The sequence below is a fragment of the Onychostoma macrolepis genome, chromosome 19 (genome assembly GCF_012432095.1).
Source record: "Onychostoma macrolepis isolate SWU-2019 chromosome 19, ASM1243209v1, whole genome shotgun sequence".
NCBI lineage: Eukaryota > Metazoa > Chordata > Actinopteri > Cypriniformes > Cyprinidae > Onychostoma > Onychostoma macrolepis.
The window spans coordinates 28,957,122-28,983,259 of record NC_081173.1 but is presented as its reverse complement, the minus strand read 5'-3'; the positions used below and the strand labels follow the sequence as shown (position 1 = coordinate 28,983,259).

At 38.4% G+C, this 26,138-nt stretch overlaps 3 protein-coding genes across 8 annotated transcripts in view; 1 reads left to right on the top strand and 2 right to left on the bottom strand.

Annotated features, from left to right (window-relative positions):
• The window catches only part of trpn1 (transient receptor potential cation channel, subfamily N, member 1), a 90,044-nt gene extending 82,844 nt beyond the window's left edge, over positions 1–7,200 (bottom strand). For 2 of the 3 annotated variants that reach the window (XM_058752814.1, XM_058752815.1), the window contains exons 1-2: positions 6,893–7,052; positions 5,240–5,341 (exon numbers count right to left, since the gene is read on the bottom strand). In XM_058752814.1, the coding sequence (XP_058608797.1) occupies positions 5,240–5,341; positions 6,893–7,030 (240 nt within the window). In that variant the 5' untranslated portion in view covers positions 7,031–7,052. Of the gene's footprint in view, positions 1–5,239; positions 5,342–6,892 lie in introns of all 3 variants that reach the window. The other variant, XM_058752813.1, reaches the window with a different exon arrangement.
• Positions 7,201–7,204: 4 nt separating this feature from the next.
• Positions 7,205–13,054, top strand: oxsm (3-oxoacyl-ACP synthase, mitochondrial). Of its 3 annotated transcripts, none has more exons than XM_058752824.1 (3): positions 7,205–7,287; positions 9,063–10,079; positions 11,282–13,054. In XM_058752824.1, exons 2-3 carry the CDS (start codon positions 9,073–9,075, stop codon positions 11,682–11,684), a joined length of 1,410 nt encoding a protein of 469 aa, XP_058608807.1. In that variant the 5' UTR covers positions 7,205–7,287; positions 9,063–9,072; the 3' UTR covers positions 11,685–13,054. The 3 variants fall into 3 exon arrangements, with proteins under 3 accessions (XP_058608807.1, XP_058608805.1, XP_058608806.1); XM_058752822.1 differs by lacking the exon at positions 7,205–7,287 and adding an exon at positions 8,198–8,331; XM_058752823.1 differs by lacking the exon at positions 7,205–7,287 and adding an exon at positions 8,202–8,331 and having other exon boundaries at positions 9,068–10,079.
• Positions 13,055–13,167: 113 nt separating this feature from the next.
• Positions 13,168–24,705, bottom strand: LOC131525343 (E3 ubiquitin-protein ligase TRIM39-like). 2 transcript variants are annotated; one of them, XM_058752821.1, is made up of 7 exons: positions 24,577–24,705; positions 22,923–23,476; positions 22,295–22,381; positions 21,863–22,096; positions 21,643–21,781; positions 20,910–20,945; positions 13,168–14,613 (listed from the first exon to the last, which is right to left on the bottom strand). In XM_058752821.1, the coding sequence occupies exons 2-7, from the start codon at positions 23,472–23,474 to the stop codon at positions 14,066–14,068; spliced, it is 1,596 nt and encodes a 531-aa protein (XP_058608804.1). In that variant the 5' UTR covers positions 23,475–23,476; positions 24,577–24,705; the 3' UTR covers positions 13,168–14,065. The 2 variants fall into 2 exon arrangements, with proteins under 2 accessions (XP_058608804.1, XP_058608802.1); XM_058752819.1 differs by lacking the exon at positions 24,577–24,705 and having other exon boundaries at positions 22,923–23,486.
• Between the last annotated feature and the right edge of the window lie 1,433 nt (positions 24,706–26,138).

The following is a 26,138-nucleotide window of genomic DNA, read 5'->3' as shown; positions in this document are numbered from 1 at the left end:
GGTACAATCCTGACACAAAAGATAAACTTTTAATTCCTTCTATATATAGCTTTTGAACTTTCTATTCATCACAGAATCCTGAATAAAATATATCATGGTTTCCACAAATATATGAAGCAGCACAACTGTTTTCAACATGGATAATAATAATAATAATAAAGGTTTATTGAGCAGCAAATCAGCATATTAGAATGATTTCTGAAGGATCATGTGACACTGAAGACTGGAGTAATGATGCTGAAAATTCAGCTTTGATCACAGGAATAAATTGCATTTTAAAATATATTACAATAGAAAACAGTTATTTGAAATCGTAATATTTCACATTATTACTGCTTGTGCTTTTACTGTATTGTTTAGCCTCATGTGTGCTTCACACAAAGACGGTGTTTCAAATCAATTGAGCTTCCAATTCAGTTGATGATGACTAAGAAGGCAGCTGCCTATGTAGACACTAGACAGTAAGGAGCTTCTCTAAGTTTTAGAACACAGCCTGCGACTGACCTTCATGTCTAAGCAACTAGTTTCATTAGTCGATGCCAAACTTGCAGAAAATAGGACAATGGACAATTATGTCAAATGGAACATGCATAAAGATGTAATTTGGAGAATATCATTTTAATAATGTACCTCATACTTTCCTTGACGTCCAAATGCAGACAGCAAAGAATCTCTTTTGTTCACTAATCTTCCCTGGTTTAAACACAGCGTGCCAAGACACCGGATCCCAGCTCTCCGCACCTGAAAAAGGCTACGCGCGCTTCTCCAAACCCCTAAACGTCATGAAGACATGGTAAAGAGCATTCCAGACACGTCCAAAGACGGATGGAAGATATTACGCAGAGGAATTTTTTAGTGAATTACTTCAAGCCCCAGTGAGGTTTCCACTACTAAACTTCTGCACATTTTGAACCAACCGGTTTTGACAGATAACTGGCAAGCGACTGAAAGATCCTACATTCCATGAGCGATTGAGTCAAGCATCGTTCACCACACGGTGTCCAAAACTAGTATTTACATCAGCAGAAATCTATAAGGTAATTCAATACATGCGATGGGAAACAGGAGCTGGGCTGAATCCAAACCTCATGGGTTTTGGAGAACCTCGAGTAGAGAAACAACTCGTCATAACTCATTTCCACTCGTCCCCTGAAACAAAAGTGATGGACGGCGAAAGGTACCAGCGAGCTAAAAAACAAAACAATATAAACATGCTGCGTGGAAACAACATTTCAGCCAAACGACACTATGAAAACACCTAGAAATCACTCACTATTCATCCACAACATTCTAGCAACTTTACACAGAAATAAATGTGACCCTGGATCACAAAACCAGTCTTAAGTGTTAATTTTTCAAAATTGAGATTTATACATCATCTGAAAGCTTTCCATTGATGTATGGTATGACAATATTTGGCTGAGATACAACTACACTGTGTGCAGAATTATTAGGCAAGTTGATATTCTGGTCATATTTTTTTTGGCAAGAAAATTTTACCAATTCCAAACCACATCAATCTTAATAACTACTATTGATTTTGTATTTAATCATTTCTAAGTTATATATATAATTGTCCATGAAGGCTGAAAGTCAAAAACTCCTTATTTCAGGTGTGCTGAATTATTAGGCAGGTTTTCTTTTACAGATAAATTGAGCCAAAAAAGAGATTGAACTCAGACTAAAAGTAAAAAAATAATTAGATAATTAAATGCCCATGAGAAGGATGCAATACTAATTCAATAATAGAATTAGCAAAGTTAAGGCATGACCATTGGGCAGCGAAATGCTCATTGGGTCAGCAGGTTCAGAAAAAACAGGTGGAGAAGAAAAGACACGTTAACTGCACAAGAATTAAGAATTAAGGTGAAGAATTAGCTGTGAAACCATCAGGAATCATTTAGTCTCCAGCACCACCATTTTCTAGAACTGCAACCTTCCTGGAGTCTCCAGAAGTGCAATGTGTCAGGTTCACAGAGACCTTGCTTGGGTAAAAAATGCTAAAAAAAATAACCCTCACTTAATAAGAATAACATGCTGAAGTGTTGTGAAATACATGAAGACTGATTTTGTATAGGCTTTATGGACAGATAAGTTGAGAGTGACTCGAATGACCAGCATCACATCCTCTTGTACCACTGTTTGAAGAATTTATCTTCCAGAATCTGGCAGTAAGTTTTAGGAGCTCATTTCTATTCCATCTCCTATCCTAAAAAGTTTGTCTTGCAGAGATTGACTAAAATGAGCTCCTAAAACTTACTGCCAGATTCTATTGACTGGTTTTGTGGTCCAGGGTCACAAATAAATACATTTCAAAATGTATTTATTATTGACACGCATGGTAAAATTGTTCTTTTCTCTCTTTTTTTTAAGTTGTAAATAAAACAAAGATTACTGAAATACATTTTAAGTAAATACTATTTCATTCTATTTCAAAATTGCATGTTTAATTCAAAAATAATAAAATGATTAATACTTTTTTAAAAGAAATATCACCATTTTTTCCATGTTTTAATTTAACAGTTAACCTCTTTTGTGTGGCATTTTGTTTCCCAAAAAAATGTATATAATCGCTATTTTCATCTGATTACATTTTAAGATTAATTAAATCAGTTTTATGACTTTGATTACAACACTGTTTTTGACAATAAATGTATACCTATAAATAAATGACACACTATACATTTCTAAGTTGTAACTTATTACACTTAGCAAGAAAATGATAATCTCAGTCTTTCTACTTCAAAACTTCACATTTAATTCAATGTGTTACATACCATTTCTTTGTAATTATTTGTAAAATTTATTACTAGCAATTTCTAAGAGAAAAAAGTTTTAAGTAAATCTTACACCACATTTTCTTTACTGCATGTTCCCTTTGGATATGCAGAAATATAGCTTGTAAAAGTCACCACAGATGAGGACCAACATGTAAAAACACCCAACTAGAATTAAACAAACCACAGTCCAACCATGAGAAAAAGTTCTCACTGTGACACTCACAGTCACAACATACCGCATTACTTCACACAGTAATATCTCACAGATTCCACACTCAGGTTTATCAAAGACAGACACTTCTTCAATTACATTTTCTTCTGAGCTGAAACGTTCTTATCTCAATAGGAAATGAGATGTATTCAAATAATACCAATTGTTTATCCTAGACAGCAATGAAATTCAATTTGAGAACAAATGGAAACTCTCTCCTTATACAATGACTTTTCAGAAAAAAAACCTAAACATCTCAAACTGAGATCTCAGTCAACCTTAAACATTTCTCAAAGTCTTCCAAGACCAAAAGATCTGAGCTGCAATCCACATTTGTTTTTAAACTAATAGTATAGCTATCGCTCATAATAAGACAAGGAATGTGTGCTAATAAAATGAATCAAATAAATACACCACCATTGAAAGGTTAAGGATTGGAAAATTTTAAAGAAGTTTCTTCTGCTCACCAAGGCTGCATTAATTTGTTCAAAAATATAGTAAAAACAGTAATATTGTGAAATATTATTATAATTTAAAATAGTTGTTTTCCAAGTGAATATACTGCAAAATGTAATTTATTTCTGTGATCAACAGTGTCACATGATCCTTCAGAAATCTTTATAATATGCAGATTTGTTGCTCAAGAAACATTTCTGATGATTATCATGGTGAAAACAGTTGTGCTGCTTCATATTTTTGTGGAAACTGTGATAAATTATCTTGTTCAGGATTCTTTGATAAACAGAAAGTTCAAAAGAACAGCATTTATTTGAAATAGAAATCTTTTGTGACATTATAAATGTCTTTACGGCCTTTACTGTGTTTACTTTTGATCAATTTAATGTGTCCTTGCTGAATAACAGTATTAATTTCTCTCTCTCTCTCTCTCTCTCTCTACACACACACACTCACATACATGAAAAAGCTGATGTTTTTGGAAGAGCAGCACATGTTGAACAGGCGGACAGATTTGCTGTAAAACTCTCGCCCACTCTCTCACACAAATGTCCTATTCCAAGTTTCGTCACCTCTTTATTTTTCCTGTCAGATTCAACCTACTGCTCAGTTGATCCGAGCTGCGCTTTTAAACACCCACAGAGTGACAATTACTCATGAGGCGTCCACTGAGCTGTAAAACTCAGATATTGACACCTACATACTGTAGTACAGCTAAAACATTACATGCTTTGTGTGTCACATTTCATGATCGCATAAAAAATTAATAAGATAATAAATTGTGACTAGAGCAAACACCTAAAATGAGGAAAAGGAATAGTTCACCCAAAAATGTGGAACTGCTGAAAATGTCCTCACCCTCAGGCCATCCAAAATGTAGATGAGTTTGTTTCTTCATCAGATTTGGAGAAATTATCATTTCATCACTTGCTCAACAATGGATGCTCTGCAGTGAATGGGTGCCGTCAGAATGAGAGTCCAAACAGCTGAGAAAAACATCACAATAATCCACTCAAATCCAGTTAATGTATTAATTTCTTGTGAAGAAAAAAGCTGCATGTTTGTAAGAAACAAATTCAGTATGATGTTTTTAACTTCAAACCGCTGTCTCCAGCTAAAATAGTCCATAATAACGCTTCCTCCAGTGAAAAGTCCATCTCCTGTTGACTCTTACATCAAAATCAATCCATATATTTGTTTAGAACTGTTTTGGCTTGTAAACAGCACTTGATCTGTGCATATTTCTCTCCTGATTCAGATGAGACGACTTTTTCACTCGTATTTTAGCTGGAAGCAAACAGTTTGAAGTTAATGCTGGATTTGTTTTAAACAAACATGCAGCTTTTTTCTTCACAAGACATTAACTGATGGACTGGAGTGGTGTGGATTACTTGTGGATTATTGTGATGTTTTTATCAGCTGTTTGGACTCTCGTTCTGACGGCACCCATTCACTGCAGAGGTGAGCAAGTGATGTAATGCTACATTTTTCCAAATCTGTTTAGATGAAGGAACAAACTCATGTACATTTTGGATGGCCTGAGAGTGAGTACAATTTCAGCTAATTTTCTTTTTTGGGTGAACTTTTCACATAGCAAACACCCTAGCAGCTTCGCTTCAGAAAATCTAGTGTTATTTAATAACTTCAAAACCACTGAACCGTTTCCATTAAAAGCTTAATTGCCTGCTACTAATGAACAACATCTGCGTTGAGCGGCGTGTTCTGGTTTTGTCTCAGAGGAGTGGGAGTTATTTAAGTTAAGACATGATTCCAGACGATGGGAAACTCCTACCTTCGTTTTGTCACTTGGATTGACCCCCAGTTCCAGCAACCTGTCAACAATAGACAGACGGCTCTCTCGCACCGCGACCATCAGGAGGCTCAAGCCAGACTCCTGCGGGACAACAAGGGAACATAGTCAATATTTCACTGCGGAGAGAAATGATTCAGTACTGAGCTTATATTCACAGCTGAAGTGTTTGGATTACACAAGGGGGAAATCAATATAAATGTTGAACAGCTTGAACATACAAATTAAAAAAAATATTCTTCAAGGTTTTTTTTAATACAGCATCTTGAACACTGCATAAGCACACAGCTGTACTGATTTCAGGAACTTTTTTGTTGTACACAGATCTGTTGTTTGTGACAAGTTATCTGAAAGTCTGTATTACCACAATACAACTTCAGACAGCATTTTTTTTAATGGTATATAATTACAGCAGTTTTATAGTACACACCAGTTATGGTAAATATATTGGTTTGTATTATAAAACAGCAAACACCAGAAAATCAAATATGCAACACATACATACACATACAATAAATGTTTATTGACTGAACATTAATTTGACTTGAAGATTGCCTCTTCAAGATGAATCGCTTCATGTATTCCCCAATTGTAAGTCGCTTTGGATAAAAGCGTCTGCAAAATGACTAAATGTAAATGAATAAATAAATAAATAAATAAATAAACGAATAAATAAAATTGAAATAAAATAATTAAAATGTAATTAGACTAATTAAAACATTACAAAATTACTAAACTTTTGTTTGTATGCATATATAAACACAGCTTATGAATTTAATATATTTTAATTAGTTTAATTTTACAGTAATTCTTTATATATGATGCATTTATATATACACATACATACATGTGACCCTGGACCACAAAACCAGTCTTAAGTCGCTGGGGTATATTTGTAGCAATAGCCAAAAATACATTGTATGGGTCAAAATTATCCATTTTTCTTTTATGCCAAAAATCATTAGGACATTAAGAAAAGATCACGTTCCATGAAGATATTGTGTAAATTTCTTACTGTAAATGTATCAAAACGTAATTTTTGATTAGTAATATACATTGCTAAGAACTTCATTTGGACAACTTTAAAGGCGATTTTCTCAATATTTAGATTTTTTTGCATCCTCAGATTCCAGATTTTCAAATAGTTGTATCTCAGCCAAATATTGTCCGATCCAAACAAACCATACATCAATGGAAAGCTTATTAATTTTCAGCTTTCAGATGATTTATAAATCTCAATTTCGGAAAAAAGACACTTAAGACTGGTTTTGCCGTCCAGGGTCACAAATATATATATATATATATATATATATATATATATATATATATATATATATATATATATATATATATATATATATATATATACACATACACACACACACACACACACACACACAATAAATGTTATTAATTTAATCTAGTTTTTTAAGATGTATTAAAATAACAATTTTAAATTACATTTTTAAAATGCAATATTTTTTTTACTCCAAGTCACGTTAGTTCGTATAATACTGCACTCTAAAAGATTCTATAATACAGTCATAATAAACTATGATCAATTCAAACATAATTTTTTTCATAACTGAACTCTCCTTTAACATGCAATAAAAAAGCACCAGCAGTGCATCTCACCTCGTCGATCTGGAAGACCTCCGGATCTCCCTTCTCCAGGGTCTTGAGTTTCTGTTCCAGAGCCGTCCATTCTCCCCTGAGGGCCAGAGGCATCAGGCGCTGAGGGGTCCCGGACACACAAGAGCTTTCTGACATCATACAAGACCACAAAATAACCTCACAGGAACCAAACCATACGAGTCTGTCAACACCATAACAAAAGCACGTTCATTTAAAAGACAAAACGCAGACAGATCCGCTGCAGGTGCGGGTCTAACGGTTCCTCCCTCTTGGTAGGAGGTATAAAGCGAACATTCCTCCGTTAAAGTTTGTAAACTCCGCCTTCAGATCCTCCTGTTACCCTGGATTCAACAAAAAAGACCATTGAAACAAGCCCACAGAAAAGAGGCAGAACAGTAAGAGCTCGGGCTGCTGAAAACAGCCATTCAGCTCGACTTTAACGTTACTGCTGCTGTCGTTTACCTCAGAATGAACATCAACATTTTTATAATGCTAAAATATAATTAGTTAATCTCCATTTACGGGTAAAATAAGGTCCATCTGCGTGGAAATGGGTTTTCGCTTCACTACATCACGTTTGTTTGGTCTAGCATGGTAAATTTGACAAAAATATATGGTTTTATAGACAATAAGCGGTAACCGCGCGTTCGTTTTTAACTGAACAGACGCCTAGCTCGCGAGCGGCACCACGTGACCAATCAGAAATTACTTTATTAAAATCGAATCAAAGAAAGGGTTTTATTCACATTTTTTGTTTTGATATTATATAAAGAAATTAACATATATTTATTTATTTTTATTTCGGACGTTTTCGCACGCTGCATTGTTCGGCAACCGCTTATGCTTCTCGCGTAACGTAACGTGGAAAAGCACCTGTAACGTTACGCAAAAATCACCGCAAACCCATGAACCAGTAGTAGGCTAAATATGGTTGTCACTGATCTAAATTTTATCATTACATTATTAACAATCTTGTCTCTTTAAAAGTGTTGTTGCAAAATGTTGGTGTACAAAATAAGTGCTACAAATGAATGAAAATGGTACATACTAATATTTAATTTAATTGTAAATTTTTGCTGTTCTCATTGCATTTACACGGCTTTACCCAGTAGATGTCCTCAGCCTACTGGGTTTCCATTGTCCTCGCTTCTCCCAGCACTGCTTACATTTACTCAACCTGACTGCTCATTTTTATAATTTTATAATATAGATAATCTAATAAAATACATTATTATTATTATGAGTCACATTAATATTAAGTATTAGACATTTGGATAATAATACGTAAATCACGATTTCTGATCCATCAAACGAGGACTTTTAGTTTAGCACTAAAGTTGGAGACTTTTATTATATGGAAATCACCATGAACCGGAAGTCAGCCGCTGTCTGTGTCTGGTCTGTTTACTTTTGCCACTGCTGAATCCACGTGAATACAAGTGCGTATTTGAGCTTAATTACTTGTTAGTTATAATTCTGTGTGAAATTTATTGAAGGTAATTAAGTGGATAGATGACAATTCATGCATTATAATATTCAGTGCATAATGCTGAGTGAATGGACCTTGATATTGTGATATTATCTTTCAAGGTTATTCTTTGTTTGAAAGCATAGTCAACATTTTAAAAACGTATTTTTAAAATACATTTTAATATATACTTCATTACATATGTAGCTAATATATAACTTTTAATATATATAATTGATTTTAATAAAGATATCTGAGTAGTTGACATTTCAATCAGTGACAACTGAGACAAAATTACATGATATTATCATATCTATTATATCTAAACCTATTTAAACAGCATATATGTAAAATGTTAGCATAATTTCTATTTTTTTAATAAATCTTTGATGTGCTTTAAATCTATGCATCTATCATGTTAATGCATTAAAATTTTCATGCTTTATTTTGCAACACAGCATTTAGAGATGATATGATCATATGTATGCTAATAAAGATATAGATATTATAATATGATAACATGTCAGATATATATATATATAATGTGTGTTTTCACTATTCACTCAAATGTTATTATTAAACAATTGTATTAAATTAGAAAAAAAATAGATAAAAGAAACTTGTTGTTTTATCATGATTTGTTTTTACTATGATATGTGGCGTGAACTGAGACTGCAGTTCTTTTTTCATTATTTTTTGCAGTGCAGGTCTGATGTGGCCTCAGTCTTCCCAGCACAGGTTGGTCATGATGTCTCTGAGATGCTGTCAGAAGATGTTACTGAGACTGTACGGCGGCTCTCTGTCCACCGTGAAGAGCTGCATGTGTTTGAGACGCTACAGTAGAGCACCTCAGAGTCACAGGAGGGTGGTGATCACCGGCATCGGACTCGTTTCTCCCCTCGGGACAGGAAGTGCTCTGCCCTGGCAGCGTCTGATTGGTGGAGAAAGCGGTTTGGTTGCTCTGGACCCAGAGGAGTATAAGACAGTGCCGTGTAAGGTGGCGGCCTGCGTGCCGCGAGGAGATAAGCATGGAGATTTCAACGAAGAGGCGTTTATGTCCAAAGGAGAGATCAACAGCATGTCTCCAGCCACGGTTATGGCCATCAGTGCCGCCCAGTTGGCTCTTGAGGATTGCGGATGGTTTCCCAGAAGCCCGGAGGAGCAGCTGAGCACCGGTGTGGCGGTCGGGATGGGTATGGTGTCTCTGGAGGAAATCGCTCGGACGGCCTCAACCTTTCAAACACGCGGCTACAGCAAAGTCAGTCCGTTTTTCGTCCCTCGCATCCTGGTCAACATGGCCGCAGGACACATAAGCATCAAACACAAACTCAAGGGTCCCAATCACGCCGTGTCCACCGCATGCACCACGGGAGCTCACGCTGTCGGAGACGCCGCCCGTTTCATCGCTCACGGTGACGCAGAGGTGATGCTCGCCGGCGGGACGGAGGCCTGCATCAGTCCGCTGTCCATCGCCGGGTTCGCTCGTGCTCGCGCCCTTAGCACCAACTGGAACCAGGAGCCCAGACTCGCCTCGTGCCCATTTCATCCAGACAGAGAGGGGTTTGTGATGGGAGAAGGGGCAGCCGTGCTTGTTTTAGAGGAGTATGGACACGCAGAGAAGAGGGGTGCGCGGGTTTACGCCGAGGTGCTGGGATACGGGCTCTCTGGAGACGCCAGCCACATCACGGCTCCAACCGCAGATGGAGACGGTGCCTTTCGGTAAAACTGTTTTACCCAATAGCATACAAATAAACACTATACTGTTTTGATTGCAATGTAACACAGCACAAATTATATAAAACCTTATTTGAGGACAGATAGGGTTATTATCTAAAACTATAACTACCATAAAATAATACATTTTCATTACTTGAAATGAAGCAAATGGTAACCAAAATCAAATATAATAAACTTATTTTATTTTATTGGCTTGAGTTGAAATACTAAAATAAGACTAAATAATAAATTAAAACTAATAAATAAAATTAATAAATACTATAGAGACTATATATATATTCATAGATTTAGACAAAAACCCTAATAAAATACCAAAACAACAACATTACCAAAACATTTACTAAAATTAAAGCAAAAACAGAAAAATGCTAACATAAAATCTAATTCAATATTTTGAGATTATCAATGATACTAAACTTAAACTGATGACAGACAATAAATAACATGAAAAAATACTAAACGGAAAGGAAAAAAAGCACACAGTTCAGAGAGATTCAATTACATTTAAATTTCTTCTATATATATGTGTGTGTGTGTGTGTGTGTGTGTGTATGATATATATATATATATATACACACACACACACAATTAAGTATATATTAAATATATAAGAAATGTATTTATTTTAAAAGAATGATGTCCAGTTTCACCCTGGAAAATAGTTTTTTTAATAGAATTATTAAATTATATATGCCATTATAGATTATGGTTTATCAAAATATAAAAACAGATAAAATACTTAAAGTTAAAGAGACTGTGCGTACAGAATAAAATAATGACATACAGCCCTTTATGTACACTTATTAGTGTACAAATAAACACTTTTTTTCGTGACCTGGACTTTCTTTATTGCAACATGACAGAAATCACTTATAACATTGTTTGGTAACAGGCATTACAGAACATTATATATTAAACCGAAAAGGAAAAAAAAAACATGGATAGTACAAATATAAAGTACAGTTCAAAGAGGTTCCACGTACTTTAGCTATTTTTTAAAAAGTACTGTGCATTTAGATTCATCAGAAATCCATCACATTTGTTATTACATTTAATTTAATTTTCATATATACTTAATTTTAGGGTTTTATTAAATATATGTAGGCAGTTGACATTTCAAGCGTTGAATAAAACGGGATCATTCAGTAGTGATCCTGAATCATGCCACTTCTGCTGTGTTTCAGGTGCATGTCTGCTGCTCTCCGTGATGCTGGTGTGTCTCCTTCAGACGTGACGTATGTCAATGCTCACGCCACCTCCACACCGCTAGGAGACGCCGCGGAGAACGCTGCCATTAAGAGACTGTTTGAGCAGCATGCGTACTCACTGGCCGTGTCCTCCACTAAAGGAGCGAGCGGTCATCTGCTGGGAGCTGCCGGAGCACTGGAGGCTGCCTTCACCGCCCTCGCCTGTCACCACAGCATCCTACCGCCCACCCTCAACCTGGACCGCACCGAGCCAGAGTTTGACCTGAACTATGTGCCCTGCACAGCGCAGACCTGGAGCTCCAGCGGACGCAGAGTCGCTCTCACCAACTCATTCGGCTTCGGGGGAACAAACGCTTCTCTGTGTCTCGCGAGCGTGTGATCACTGTAATGCAGATGGATGATTTCAGTTCAAATCCACTGGTATTTCATTAAGTAACATTAAATTCGACACGAAGTGGAGGATGCAATAGTCTTTTCTTCCCTGTTGTGACGTTTATTGTATTGGAGTGAAACAGCTTCTGGACGAGCAGGATTTGGTCCATGGGGAATTGATTGGATGGTTGGAAGGCTGTGGTTTGCTATTGGTGGATCACATGTGAGTGACAGGTTGATGCCACCCTTGCAACAGTTTAAAGAAGAGATGTCATTGAAGAGGGAGGGGAAGTTATTATGATCAAAGATTATGAGGACAAATTAATAAAAAAAATAAAAAATAAAAAAAAAGTAAGAATTGTCCATTTTTATTTCATGGTGACTTTAAATGTAATACATTATGTTTGGCTGTCAGGTTTACTTTGCTATGCCCTTGCATTTATATCTTCTCAACCATGAAAAAGCATAATTATATGATATATATGCAAAATAATATGTGGATTAATGCACTTCTGATCAATTTAATTTACATGTGATTTTGCTAGATAATAGTTCAAGCACTTGTAATGCAAACTCTCACAGGGCAGTTTTTATCAGCAGTTAAAGTTTGTGTTGTAATCTCAATAAAAAGGAAGTTTATTTTTAAGACCAAAAAGATTTGTTTTGCATTGTGACCCAGTTGGTATCCTTTGTAATGTGAGCATTTAATTGTATATTGTAATACAGTAAATATATTTCTAATTAAAGATTATGCAAATGAGAAGTTAGTGGTAATATGTAATGGAAACAGAATTACAAAAATTCATTTTAATTGTCTGTATGCAAAAATACATTTTGTTTTCTTTTAATTATGCTTAATCATATAGGATTATACAGTTTTGCTCAAATGTTTATGTATGGTTTATCATCATTAATCATAAAAGTAACAAAAGTAAATAGATCATAAATATATATTTTTTAATTAAGTTCAACCTTGATCAAGCTAATTGCCATAAAATATTAACACGTTAAATTATTTAATTTATACAAATGCTTCCATAGTCATAATTGTTTGTTGTAGTCATTATTTTATGTCATTTTAAAAAATATATATAAATCATCAAGACTTATAGATTTTGCCAGGGATATGTAAAAATGTATGTTATACTGTATATGCATTATCTTATATCCTATATCTTATATTTATTATAGTATATGTAAATTAATAATGTTTACTCTTGCTCCGTGTTACCTGGACTGAGAAATTCATGTTTATTTTTCAGCAAAAGTCCTGACGAATAAACATTGGTACTGATGTGTGGTACCACAATTATGTGTGTATGTTAACTGAACTCAATTCAATAAGCAAATATATCATTATTGTAAAAATGTACTGTGCCATGGAAATAGGCTATTGTGACTTTTGACACATAGCACATTAATAATGTCAATTTTTGTTTCGTAACAAAACAAAATCAACAAATCAATTTGTAGAAATGAGTATGTCTTAATTCAGATGATGTACTTATTTTAATGTAAACCATGTTGCACAATTTTACATCCAATTTCACTTTGACATTTAATTCCAAAATATGGAAAAAACTAAACATTATTTTTTTTCAAAAAAAATTTTTACATTTAAAGGGATAGTTCACCCAAAAATGAAAATTCTGTAATTAATTACTCACCCTCAACACCTTCGTTCATCTTCAGAACACAAATTAAGATATTTTTAATGAAATCCCTCCATAGACAGCAATGTAACTGAAATGTTCCCAGCCCCAGAAACATTGTTAAAATAGTCTGTGTGACATCAGTGGTTCATCCATAATTTTATGAAGCTACGAGAATACTTTTTGTGCGCAAAGAAAACAAAAATAACATTATTTAACAATTTCTTCTATTTCACGTCACTGTCCGCCGCCCTTTAAACTATGTAATTATAATACATTTTTTAAAAACTGCCTCCACCAAAGGACTGAGGATCGTTTTTCAATTGTTTTCAAAGGGGCCGCCACATATTTGAAAATTGCTGCTGCATGGCCAGGCAGTGAGGTGTTTTTTTTTTTCTGGCTGAGAGTTGAAAAAATTGTGTAAAATCACAACACACATCACTGTCACTTTTTACCTAGCCATCCAATCACAGTGGAGGAGGGGTGGAGAAATATCACAGATCGTCACATACTTGAACAATGGCTGAACAACAGCGGAGAAGTAAATATTGCTGTTCTCCAGGTATCCATGTCTGTACCAGGTGACATCTTATATTGATATGAAAAATAATGCTCGGAGGAACATTTCACTCACCGTGTGCCTAGCTAAATGCTGCATCTCCTAAGCATTTAAGTGCCCATAACTGGCCATTTTCAGCTGGCTAAAAATGCTTTGACACAGCCTGAGAGTGTAAATTCATTGATTGTAATTGACAGGTGTGATGATCAGAGGGGCTGAGTTTCTACCATTAAAGCTCAAGGATGGACTAAAATATGGATAGAGTTTGCCAGTGAACGACTGACCAGTAAAAGAGTAGATATGAAAGCTGGACTCCACATCATAAAATGAGACCAGTCCCTTCTCATAATCCACAAACACACCAATGCACTGCGGCCTCACTCTTAGAGACAGAGGGACAGAGGGATTAGAGAGAGCTGCATACTGATTCTTATTTCTCAGCCACACAGCCCAGAATCCATCCGCTGGACTCAGTGTGATCTTTCCCTTCCTTTTAATTGATTCTCTGGCCACTCCAAAATCCCATTCAGTCTTTCCCTTCACCTGCACCTCAAAATAAAACTTCCCTGAGGAGAAGCTCTCCTCTGCCAAGATACTTGGACAGTAAGTAAATCTCTTTGAGCTAAATGGGAGCTTTTGTTTAATGTCTCCACATCTCACTTGTTTTCCATCATAAGACAGGATGAGATCAGGATGAGCTGTATCAGGATCCAGAGTCACATCCACTGAGAAAACACAAGAATATGAATCACAACTTTACAGTACACATATTTTGAGATTATGATGTTTTAAAGTGCCCCTACCCACATAGCAAACGGTCTTGGCCTAAATGTGGCCTCAAGCTGGCACTGCCGGCCTCCTGTCGGCAATGGCATGTACCTATTCAGCCAGAGCTGGGCCATGTGTGGCAATGATGGCACAGCGTGGATCATGGTAAACAATATAAGGGCCGATTGTTGGTGGGAGGAGTGTGGCCCAAATCAGGCAGTGACCTGACAGCATATTATGTGACCCATGAAAAACAAGATAAATAAAATATGATAAAATAATCACAGAAATTTTAATGAAGTGTAGTATTGTTTAAATTTAATCTTTGAAATGGCAAGTCGTAACAGAATGAAACATTACCATTTCAAAATTAAGCAAATCAGTAAATCAGTCAACTGCATTAAACTGCACTTAATTATAATTTGATTATATTTTATATTATTATTCTCAGTACAAATAATCGTAGAATCTTTACATAGAGAGAGAGAGAGAGAGAGAGAGATCATTTAACCATTATCATGTAATATTTATTTGGTTTACCATGGGGCACATAATTTTATTAATATGCTGTCATGCACAAACATTAAATAAAATTATCATAAAAGTATTTTATTTTTATTCAAATCCTCAGTATCCATGTGATGCTTTGTGTGAGGAACAGATCCAAATTCTCAACGAGTTTTGCAGCAGCGATATCAAACGCTCATTGGCTCTCGCCGGTTTTGTCATAGATTGCGACATGCCATGGAGCTGGGCCAGAAAAGATTTGCTATGTGGGTATTATGCCTTTTCAGATATTACATGTGGTGTTTAATAAAGCTGTTTGTGAATGTAAAAGGTATGCAAAGTTTCAAAGATCAAAGTGCACAATGTTATTGTCTATCAAAAGAAAGAACTGATTCTGAACTGCCAAAACAAGTCATCAGTAAATAAAGTCTTACTTCCTGCACAAAGCTACACAAGTTTATAACAAATCTGCATAATCTGGTCTTCATTGGCCGCTGTTTTCTGGGTGTGAAAGCAAATCCACTTTGCATGCACTTCCAAAGAATGAGGACTCGAATTGATAAAACCACCATCATCATTACTGTTCGTATCACGGTGTATGCGTGCTGAGGAAGCATCAGAAGCTGAAATTCAGTTATGATATTGCCGTTTTGTTTCTGATATGTGCTGTAAGCACAAGACCAATCACAACAGTCTGGGTCATCTGACTAATCAGAGCAGAATAGGTTCAAAGACATGAAGAGTTTAGAAAAACCGTATGCTTAAACAAACCATTTCAGACACTGTGAGAAAATTGCTGATGCTGCAATGTATATTATAACTTATGAGAAAATTTAAAAAGTGTTCTCTTTCATAGGTTCACTCGACGCTGCGTAGCTATGACGCATTGGGAACGCCCTCTGGGTGTGCCGATTGTCTGAAGCCCTTATAGAATCATGCCAATTCATTGGCTGATGGCCATCTGCTCCTCAGATTTCTCTGCCTTCACGAAGTGGCCATATCAGCCCTTCTGTTGCGGTTTTTCTGGCCTGATATTCGGACTGTGAATCCATGGCCTGGGGTTTGGATGTTGAGCTTGAGGCTGAGCAGACGGGCCTCGCCCTTTCTCTCCCTCTCTCGCCCGAGCCCGCGTGTGCAGATTTGCAGGTTGACTTCTCATATGATTGTTATGCTCTAGCCCGGAGGCACGCTAAACAATTTCTTCCAGGCTAGAATAATCTTTTGTACACCACGGCATCCGACTCCGAGGATTTCGGCCTACTTCAGCCAAGGCTCTCCCGCCTAGCGACCAGGAAACGCGGCCTACTCAGAGCGTATAGATGTGCTGGCGCACGGCTCAGGGAAGCTCTCTACTGATTGGCCCCACGAGACCCGCAAATCCCAGCCGTTTAAACTCGACAAACGGTTTCTGAGCAGCCTAAATTCGAGGCCTGCATGGAGAAAGCTGCCCTTCTTCAGCGATCTGCATCATGAGTTCTCCAGATCCTGGAAGTAGCCATTTTCTGCCCGCCAGTGCGTTTCGGTGTACAGTAATCGTTCAGTCTCACTCTCTTTTGAACATGGAGAGGAGGGTGCACCAGGCTTCTTCCTTACCACCTATTCTTTGTCACCTGCTGCTCACATGATAGTAGACACATTCAGTTCTCTGAATGTGTCAGAGAATGAATGGCTGAATGGCTCCAGAGCCAGCAGACCTTGTACCAGTCACACCAGTCACAGACCCTGTGGGCTTCCTAATCCCTCATCAGGACGCCAGAGGTTCTCCTGCGCGGTAGAGGATGATGATGTCTCCTCCGGGCCATCTCAGCGCCCGACACGGGTAAGTTCCTCAGGTTTGCCTTTGGGGAAAGGCCTACCAGTACAAGGTTCTTCCCTTTGGCCTGGTCTTGGCACCAATGACTCTCACTAGTGCATGGATGCTGCTCTGGCTCCGTTAAGGCTCCAGGGCATCCGTATACTCAATTACCTGGATGTTTGGCTCATTTTAGCCCACTCCAGGGAATTAGTGAGTTGCCACAGTGATGTTCTCCTTCATCGCATTCTGTTTCTTGGCCTAAGAAGAACGCTAAAGGGATTTTCTGACTCCCCCTCACATCTGAATGTTTCTTGAGGGTTCACTTGGATTCCATTCAGATGCAGGCCCGTCTGGCTCCTACCCGGATTTCCAGCCTCAACGTATGCTTGGCCTGTTTCAAGCTAGGTCATCATGTTTCTGTGAGCGCTTCTTGGTCTCAGAATGAACAGCAAAAAGAACGCTCTCACCCTCTCACAACAGAGTGTTTTCTTGGGGGTTCGCTTGGATTCCATTTCAGATGCGGGCCCATCTGGCTCCTGCCCGGATTTCCAGCCTCAACGCATGTTTGGCCCGCTTCAAGCACTCTGAGCACTTCTTGGCCTCGGATGAATGCCAGAAGGGAATGTTCTGACTCCTCACAACTTACTGCTCTTTTGAGGGTTTACATGGATTCCGTTCAGATGCAGGCCCATCTGGCTCCTGCCCGGATTTCCAGCCTCAACACATGCTTGGCCCGCTTCAAGCTAGGTCATCATGTTTCTGTGAGCGCTTCTTGGTCTCAGAATGAACAGCAAAAGAACGCCTCACCCTCTCACAACAGAGTGTTTTCTTGGGGGTTCGCTTGATTCCATTTCAGATGCGGGCCCATCTGGCTCCTGCCCGGATTTCCAGCCTCAACGCATGTTTGGCCCGCTTCAAGCACTCTGAGCACTTCTTGGCCTCGGGATGAATGCCAGAAGGGAATGTTCTGACTCCCTCACAACTTACTGCTCTTTTGAGGGTTTACATGGATTCCGTTCAGATGCAGGCCCATCTGGCTCCTGCCCGGATTTCCAGCCTCAACACATGCTTGGCCCGCTTCAAGCTAGGTCATCATGTTTCTGTGAGCGCTTCTTGGTCTCAGAATGAACAGCAAAAAGAACGCTCTCACCCTCTCACAACAGAGTGTTTTCTTGGGGGTTCGCTTGGATTCCATTTCAGATTCGGGCCCATCTGGCTCCTGCCCGGATTTCCAGCCTCAACACATGTTTGGCCCGCTTCAAGCTAGGCCATCATGTTTCTGTGAGCAGTTTTTGGTCTCAGAATGAATGCCAAAAAGAGAACTCTCACCCCCCTCACAACAGAGTGTTTTCTTGGGGGTTCACATGGATTCCGTTCAGATGCAGGCCCGTTTGGCTCCTGTCCGGACTTCCAGACTCAACGCATGCTTGGCCTGTTTCAAGCTAGGTCATCATGTTTCTGTGAGCACTTGTTGCAGGCTCTCTGGCCTCATGGCCACAGCCTCCACGGTGTTGTCCCTGGGCCTGCTTCAAATGGGGCCGTTCCTTTGGTGGATGAAACATTTAGGGATCCGCTCAACAGCACCAGCCTTCGTAAAAGTGTCATGCAGTTGCTTCTGCGCCCTTTTAATATGGTGGGACCCCCTCTTTCTTCTGAGAGGGGTCAGTATAGGCACTTTTACCGTCGCCAAATGGTTACGACGGACGCCTGTTTGACCAGCGTGCGGAGTTTGAGTTCCTCTCTTGGCACAAAAACAGCCTGGAGGGGTGAGCCATCTCTCTGGCAACTGACACACTTCTCCCCTCACTACAGGGGCTGTCACGTGATTTTCAGGACGGACAATATAGCGGTAGTTTCTCATATACCATCAACGAGGTTCACAGTCGCGCACCCTGGACTGACGCTGGCACTCCGTCTTCTCCTTTGGGCCTTCAGGCTCCTTCAGGCTCCTCTCCCTGAGATGGTTCATGTCCCGCAGCCGATTTTCTGTCAAGACTGAAGCTCAGATCGGGGGAATGGATGCTGAACTGCCGAACGGTAGCCCAGATTTGGCGGGGCAGAGGTGGACCTATTTGCGTCGCAGGACTCGTCCCAATGCCCACTTTGGTTCTCCCTGAGTTCCCTAGCACCTCTGGGCATAGATGCTTTTGCTCACCCATGGCCGAACCTGAGACTGTATGTGTTTCCGCCTGTAGCAAGCTGATTCCGGCAGTCCTGTGCAGGGTGAAAGAGAGCGGGGTTCGTCTCCTGCTTGTAGCCCAGTTCTGGCTGTCCCAGATGTGGTTCTCTGAGTTGATTTCTCTTCTGGATCACCCTCCGTGAGAGATTCCCATCAGAGAAGATCTGCTATCTCAGCTTCAGGGCAAGATCTGGCACCCTCAACCTGAGATCTGTGGGTATGGCCCTTCTAGGGCTACCAGCTTTGGTTTCTAGTCTTCCGGCAGATGTTTAGGAGGCCTTTGCTAGCGCTAGAGCATTTTTTCACAGGGAATCTTTATTCCTCCAAGAGGAAAGTTTTTGAATCACGGTGCTTAACCCATGCGGTGGACCCAGTCATCTGCCCTATAGGTCCAGTGCTGGAGTTCCTGCAAGAAACGCTTGCAGCGTGAGCAGTTGCTACTACCCCGAGAGTTTATGTTGTGGCCATTGCCGCTCAGAGAGAGTGGATGACGTCCCTTTGGGGAGACATTGGTTGGTCTCCATGTTTATGCATGGGGTTAGGCGGCTGAGGCCTGCACGCCCTTGGAGCTCCTTCTTGGGACTTATCAGTCGTCCTGGAGGGCTTACTGGAAGACCAAGTTGGGGATTTGCAAGCTCTCTCTGTCGGCGAGATGTGTATAGACTTTGCCCCTAGTCTGGTTAAAGTAAATTTACAAAGCAGACCAGGTTATGTTCCAAAACAAGGTTTTGTCCACATCATTTCGCTCTCAGGTGTTCACCCTTCACTCTTTCTATCCTCTTCCTTTTGCTTCAGGTGAGGATGAGAGACTTCACATGCTCTGCCCTGTCAGAGGTTTGAAACTCTACGTGAAGCGCTCTAGCCATTGGAGAAAATCTCCTCAGCTGTTAGTATACTTTGGTGCTGGCCGCCGTAGCTTGCCGCATCGAAGCACAGAATTTGTCATGGGGTGAGGTAAGCTATTTCGCTGGCTTACGAGGTGTGTGGTCTTCACCTCTCAGCGTTTGGGCACACTCTACCAGGAGTGTGGTTTCCTCGCAAGCTCCCTTTAGAGCAGTCCCCCCTAGAGGATATTTGTATAGTGGCAGGATGTTCCTCTCCGCTCACTTTTATCAGGTTTTATAATTTGGATCTTGACATGGCTCCTGGTTCCCGGTTCTTGTCCGTTTGAACCAGCCGTAGATGCTATCTGGTTCATCATCGGGCCAGTTACGGCAGCGCTTTAGCTTGGCGTGTTTGGTATATCGTTCCTAATGCGTCAGAGCTACGTCTCGGGTTACTTGCGTAACCCATGTTCTCTGAGTAGGGAACGAGACGCTGCGTCCGCTGCCAAGCTCCTCGCGCTGCCGACAAGTGGCCTTTTTCGGCCGAGAAATCTGAGGAGCAGATGGCACGTTCGGCAGTATAAGGATGGCGGCGTAAGAACGTTGAGGACGGCATCCACGTCATCAGCCAATGAATTGGTGTGATTCTATAAGGGCTTCAGACAATCGGCACACCCAGAGGGCATTCCCAATGCATCGTAGCTACGCAGCGTCTCATTCCCTACTGGGTTACGCAAGTAACCCGAGATGTTTTTTGGCCTTGGTTGGATGTAGACCTATTGTAGGGGACTTCCAAAACAAAATTAGGTACCTTTAAAATAGCACAATAGGGACATTTTAACATTTCATTAAGTTTTTAATCAGACTGTAGTACAAAAATAAAGCTGTATTGAAATGTAAAAATAAAATAAAGAATGTAAAATGAGTGTAGAGCAGACATCACTGTACCTGCATACTGCTGCATCCACTTCAGCTCTGTAGAGACTAATGACAATAAAACATCATGAGATCTTTGAAATGTTTTATGAATGAACATAAAGACATGTTTAAAGAACTGTGTACAAAACGTTTTATTGGATAAATCTCTAACAAAGACAAACAAATTGAATAACAATAAAGCCCTGCCCAGCTGCTGTTTGAGATGCAGGCCTGAAATTTCACACACACACACAAACACACACACACACGTACGTTTGTTTCTGTGAATTGTGGGGACTTCTATTACTTTTATACTGACCAAACAATATTTTATATCCCCTAACCCAACCCTAGACCTACCCCTTACAGAAAATCTTGCACTGTTACACTTTCAGATAAACATAATTTACTATTTTTAATAAAAAAAAATTCCCTCTTTAAACCCCTGACGTCTATCAGTTTGGTTGTCTGGTAAAATATTTAAACTTCTGAGCTGCTAAGGTGGATCTGCGCATAATTGTTCATAGATACTCTTAGAAAATGTATTCACAAAATATTCATGAAACAGTTGAAAAGTCAAACAATCACAGGGTGAATATAAAATTAATGTTTCTCTTTGTTTCTCCTCCATGCATGGTTTCTGAAATTAATAGGAATTAACAATTGCTGATAATGAGCCACAAACATGTTCACATACTTGTATTTCAACTTGAACCAGATTCATTCTATATTAATGACATTAAAATATGTTACATATATGTACCGGTTTGTGTGATTTTCTCATGTAGAGTGTGCTGCAGTTGAGTCAGAGCTCTCCTCAGAGTCTCCAGAATCTCATGAGTCTCCATACTGATCTCAAGCCAGTTCCTGGTGTTTCTAGGGCTGCACAGGGACGAGTAAATCTACAGCAGGAGAGAGGAGAAATCCTTCAGCGTGGGGAGAGTCATACTGCATTATCATTGATCAGAGAGATGTTGACTGACCTGTAGGAGGTGGAGGTGATCTTCAGTGTTTGAGACCTGCTCCAGCTCAGTGCTTTTCAGCTTTAGCTCACTGATCTCCTGCTCCAGCTTTTCAATGAGGTCTTCCTCCTGTTTCCATGCTGCTTTCTGCTGCTCCTCCATCATCTCCAGCAGTTCAGTCTGACATCTCTCAATAGAGCGGATGAGATCAGTGAAGAGCTCAACATGAGCTGCTTTCTCCATCTCTGTGTTTCTCTGGTGAACCAGGTCAATTAACAAATTATTAGTGGTGTTTGCCTAAGAATTAGTGTTACCATTGCTCTACGTCAATTTTAGGGGAATTTAAAATTTGTTCAAAGAAAATATTAAACTTTGTCTTTCACTGAATAATTCCTCAAATCATGCAATATTTTGGATTGCCATCATTGAGGAACACATATTCATTAAACTCACTTTTCTGACTTCTGCTGAGTGTTTGATGTCTTGAATCTTCTTGATTCTGTCCTGGATCATCTGCTGTACTTCATTTTGAATCTTCATCTATAGACATAGATCAACACAGACACATTTATAACAGACATTTAAGGTGATGATACACGGGGCAACTTTTTTGAGCAATGTTGCTTGGGCAGTGCATGGCAACACATTTCTGTCTGGATACTTTAGAACGGTTGTGGGCCCTGTTTTTCACCTGGTTGCCTGTTGACGGCAACACTGCCCAGCAACATTGCTCAAAAAGTTGCCATATGTATCATCACCTTTACTGTTTTCTGAGGAGAATTATGTTCACAAAATGTTTCACACACTCTCAGAAATAAAGGTACAAAAGCTGTCACTGGGGCGGTACCTTTTCAAAAGGTACATGTTTGTGCCTAAAGGGTCCATTTTGGTACCTTAAAGGTACATATTAGTACTTAAAGTGCACGTATTTGAACCTAATAGGTACAAAAATGTACGTTTTGAAAAGGTACTGCCCTAGTGACAGCTTTTGTACCTTTATTTCTGAGAGTGCAAGATCAAATACAAATCTGATTCCTCATGATATGAACCATTTAAAAGCAGTTTTGTTAAAATCTTCTACCTTCTGCTCTTCACTCTCCTTTTCTAGAGGAACAGTGTTGTGGTTCTTGTGGTCTGTCAGAGCACACATGGGACACACACATGTCCGATCATCTCTACAAAACAGCTCCAGAGGCCTCTCATGTTTCTGACATATATAGTCCTCCAGATTACTCACAGGATTCATCAGTTTGTGTTTCTTTAAACCTGCCACTTTCAAATGAGGCTCCAGGTGAGTTTCACAGTAAGAGCTCTGACACACCAGACACGACTTTAAGGCTTTCAGCTTTCTTTCCTCACAGAAGTCACACAGAACTTCATTTTTTTTCTCAGGACTTTTCTTTTTATAGTGATCAGCAACCTCTCGGAGTGTGGTATTAATCTTGAGATCAGGTCTTTGGCTGAACGTTTCTTTACAGTATGGACAGCTGCAGGTCTGACTGCTGTCCCAGTGCTTATTTAGACAGGTCTTGCAGAAGTTGTGTCCACATGGAGTAGTGACTGGATCAGTGAACGCATCCAGACATATCGAGCACTGAAGCTCCTCAGTCAGCGGACCACTGGAGGATGACATTGCTGGAAACATAAATCATTTATATTCCTGAACAGATGAATTTAAATACTTCACATACACCCTCCAAGTGAGGAAAGTTTATTTCAGTAAAATCTTGCCTCAAAAGTCAGATTTTTACAATTTGATGCAAATATGGTTGGCAATATTGTTAACCCTAAAACCAAAATTCTGTCATCATATACTTACCCTCATGTCATTACAAACCCATAAGACTTTAGTTCATCTTTAAATGCACATATTTTTAATGAAAACAGATTTCTGCCCCTCCATGAAAGTCTGAAGATTCATGTTCATAAAGAGATCAAAAAATACATTTGTTTAAATTTAGTTTAAGAATGTTTTAAAGCGTCAGAGTTTTGGGAGAAAAAAAAACTTCTTTTGTGTTCTGAAGAATTCGTTTCAAACGGGTTTGGACTGACATGAGGTGAGTAAACAATAACAGTCATTTTTGGATGAACTAACCCCAGCTTTAATATTCATTGCATTATTTCACATCAGCAAATTTCAAATAGCTCAATATCATTAATTACAAACAAATAAATAAACAAATTGCTGTATGTCTTGCATATTGCTCTACATTGAAGTGACAGATTTTCACTTTTTCCAACATAAAATCACATCATGACCCTCTGATCAATATTCATAATACATGAATATTCATATCATGTGCACACTGCTATGGACAAAAAAAAAAAAAAAAAAAACTATTTCTATTTATTTATTTTTAAATCTCACACGAAAATGATATTTTTCTCAAAATAAAAAAGTAAAGTCAAGTGTAATTTCATCTTATTTTATGTGATTTTCAGCTACAGTGTAGCAGATTTGTATTCTGTCTGTCTGCAGGACATTTACTTCTTTAGACTTTGTCATGTGACAAAATGACAGAAACACCAAATTATACAACCAAACAGATAACATGCTTTAAATACAAATCTGTTACCATTTCAGTGCAGTAAACTAAAGAAGGTGAGTATTTGATATGCTTAAACTTGGTTCTGTTCAGATTATTCCAGTCTGACATAAATCCTACTAAACCAGACCACTTCCATTAGAAACCTGTTCGGGACAATCTCTCTTATATCTCTATCACTTAGCCTACCTGTGAGTTTCTGAAGTGTCCACAAGAGTCTTTGAATGGCTAAAAAAAAAAAAAAAAAAGATTTTATTGTTTAAAAAGCTTGATCATTTCAGGCATCCATATTGTTGTTAGTTTCGTTTCCTCCGAGTCTCTCACTGAACTACAGTGATGTCAGAGCTCCTCCCCCTGTATTTGGTGTGTTGGGCTCAGTGTTGCCAACTTAGCAATTTTGTTGCTAAATTTAGCAACTTTTCAGACTACCCTAGCAACTTTTTCATCCAAAAGCATACTGTATTTATGATACATTTGGTAGTAGCTTGTACTTGCAATTGTTGATCAGTTAGTACGCTGTAAGAAAAATGGAAAAGATAGGCTACTAGTAATTTTCCAGGACATTATCCATTATCCATTGTAACCCTGTAACCCGAAAACACAATGTGTAATTTAAAATGCAGGTAAAAAACCAATACGGAAATTTCTTTCATATTAACATAGTAGATTGTGCCCTATTTTTACAGACTTTTCTTGGAGTGTAGCATACTAACTACTAATACAGTGCTTAAAGCATAATTGTTGAGAATGTGTTATATTACTAGTTTACTAGCTATAAAAAATAAATAAATAAATAAATTCAAAAATGTGTAAGTGTTCAATAATTCGATGTATTTTAAAATGCAGTTATTTATATTTTAGTATTATATTATGCATATTATTTTACAAACAAATCTAAATTAACATATATAAGATTTCTGAGATTTGATGTTGTGACACAAATTTGCGCCGTGATTACGCATTGACAACGTCATTTAGCAACTTTTAGCAACAAATTGACCTTCCTTTAGCAACTTTCTCTGAAAAATAGTTGGCAACACTGGTTGGGCTCATGTGTGTCTGGGGCTGATGTCTCTAGGTCATGAGGAACAGATATCAGCAGACTTACAAAGCTGTTTATCAACTTTTGTAATATTTTAAATTGATTTCCAGGGGCATTTTATTTATTTTTTTATAGATTTTTGTTAAAGGCAATTGTTTCTAACTTTATTAAAAGTATGTGTCACAATTTAGATTAAAATTTATTTAGTTGGAATGATAAAACACCGTAAGGCTGTTACCAGTCAAAAAGATGTCTGAAGTGGCATTTAGGCTAGATTTATTTAAACATTATAGGCTATGCTACTAATGCTAGATGTTCTCGGTAACACTTTATTTGAAGGTGTCCTTGTTACACGTTACATGTACTTACTATTTGTAATAACAATAAATGATGCATAATTACATGCAAGTAACTCTAAGCCAAACCCTAATCCTAAACCTATATAGTAAGTACATGTAGCTATTAATTAATATTACTCAGTACTACGTAACAAGTGCACAGATCCCAACTGAAATTCTCAAAACTGCTTGTTCAGCCTCCACATCATCTAGTCACTTGTGCACATAATGAAAGCAATTTTTCATTCTTTCATGCAACTGATTATGTACAATTTCCCTACATTATCAGTTGCTAATGTCATGTCGCTCAAAATGTATTATTCTGGTTCTCTGTTTAATAGTCTTAAACATCTAGGAATTAGTTCATTTCA

Coding starts and splice junctions, on each gene's coding strand:
- oxsm (XM_058752824.1), top strand. CDS start 9,073: ATGTGGCCTCAGTCTTCCCAGCACAGGTTGGTCATGATGTCTCTGAGA. Junction 10,080..11,281: donor GATGGAGACGGTGCCTTTCG/GTAAAACTGTTT, acceptor GCTGTGTTTCAG/GTGCATGTCTGCTGCTCTCC.
- LOC131525343 (XM_058752819.1), bottom strand. CDS start 23,486: ATGTTTCCAGCAATGTCATCCTCCAGTGGTCCGCTGACTGAGGAGCTT. Junction 22,097..22,294: donor ACTCAGCAGAAGTCAGAAAA/GTGAGTTTAATG, acceptor CTGGTTCACCAG/AGAAACACAGAGATGGAGAA. Junction 14,614..20,909: donor GTGGATGCAGCAGTATGCAG/GTACAGTGATGT, acceptor GTGTTTTCTCAG/TGGATGTGACTCTGGATCCT.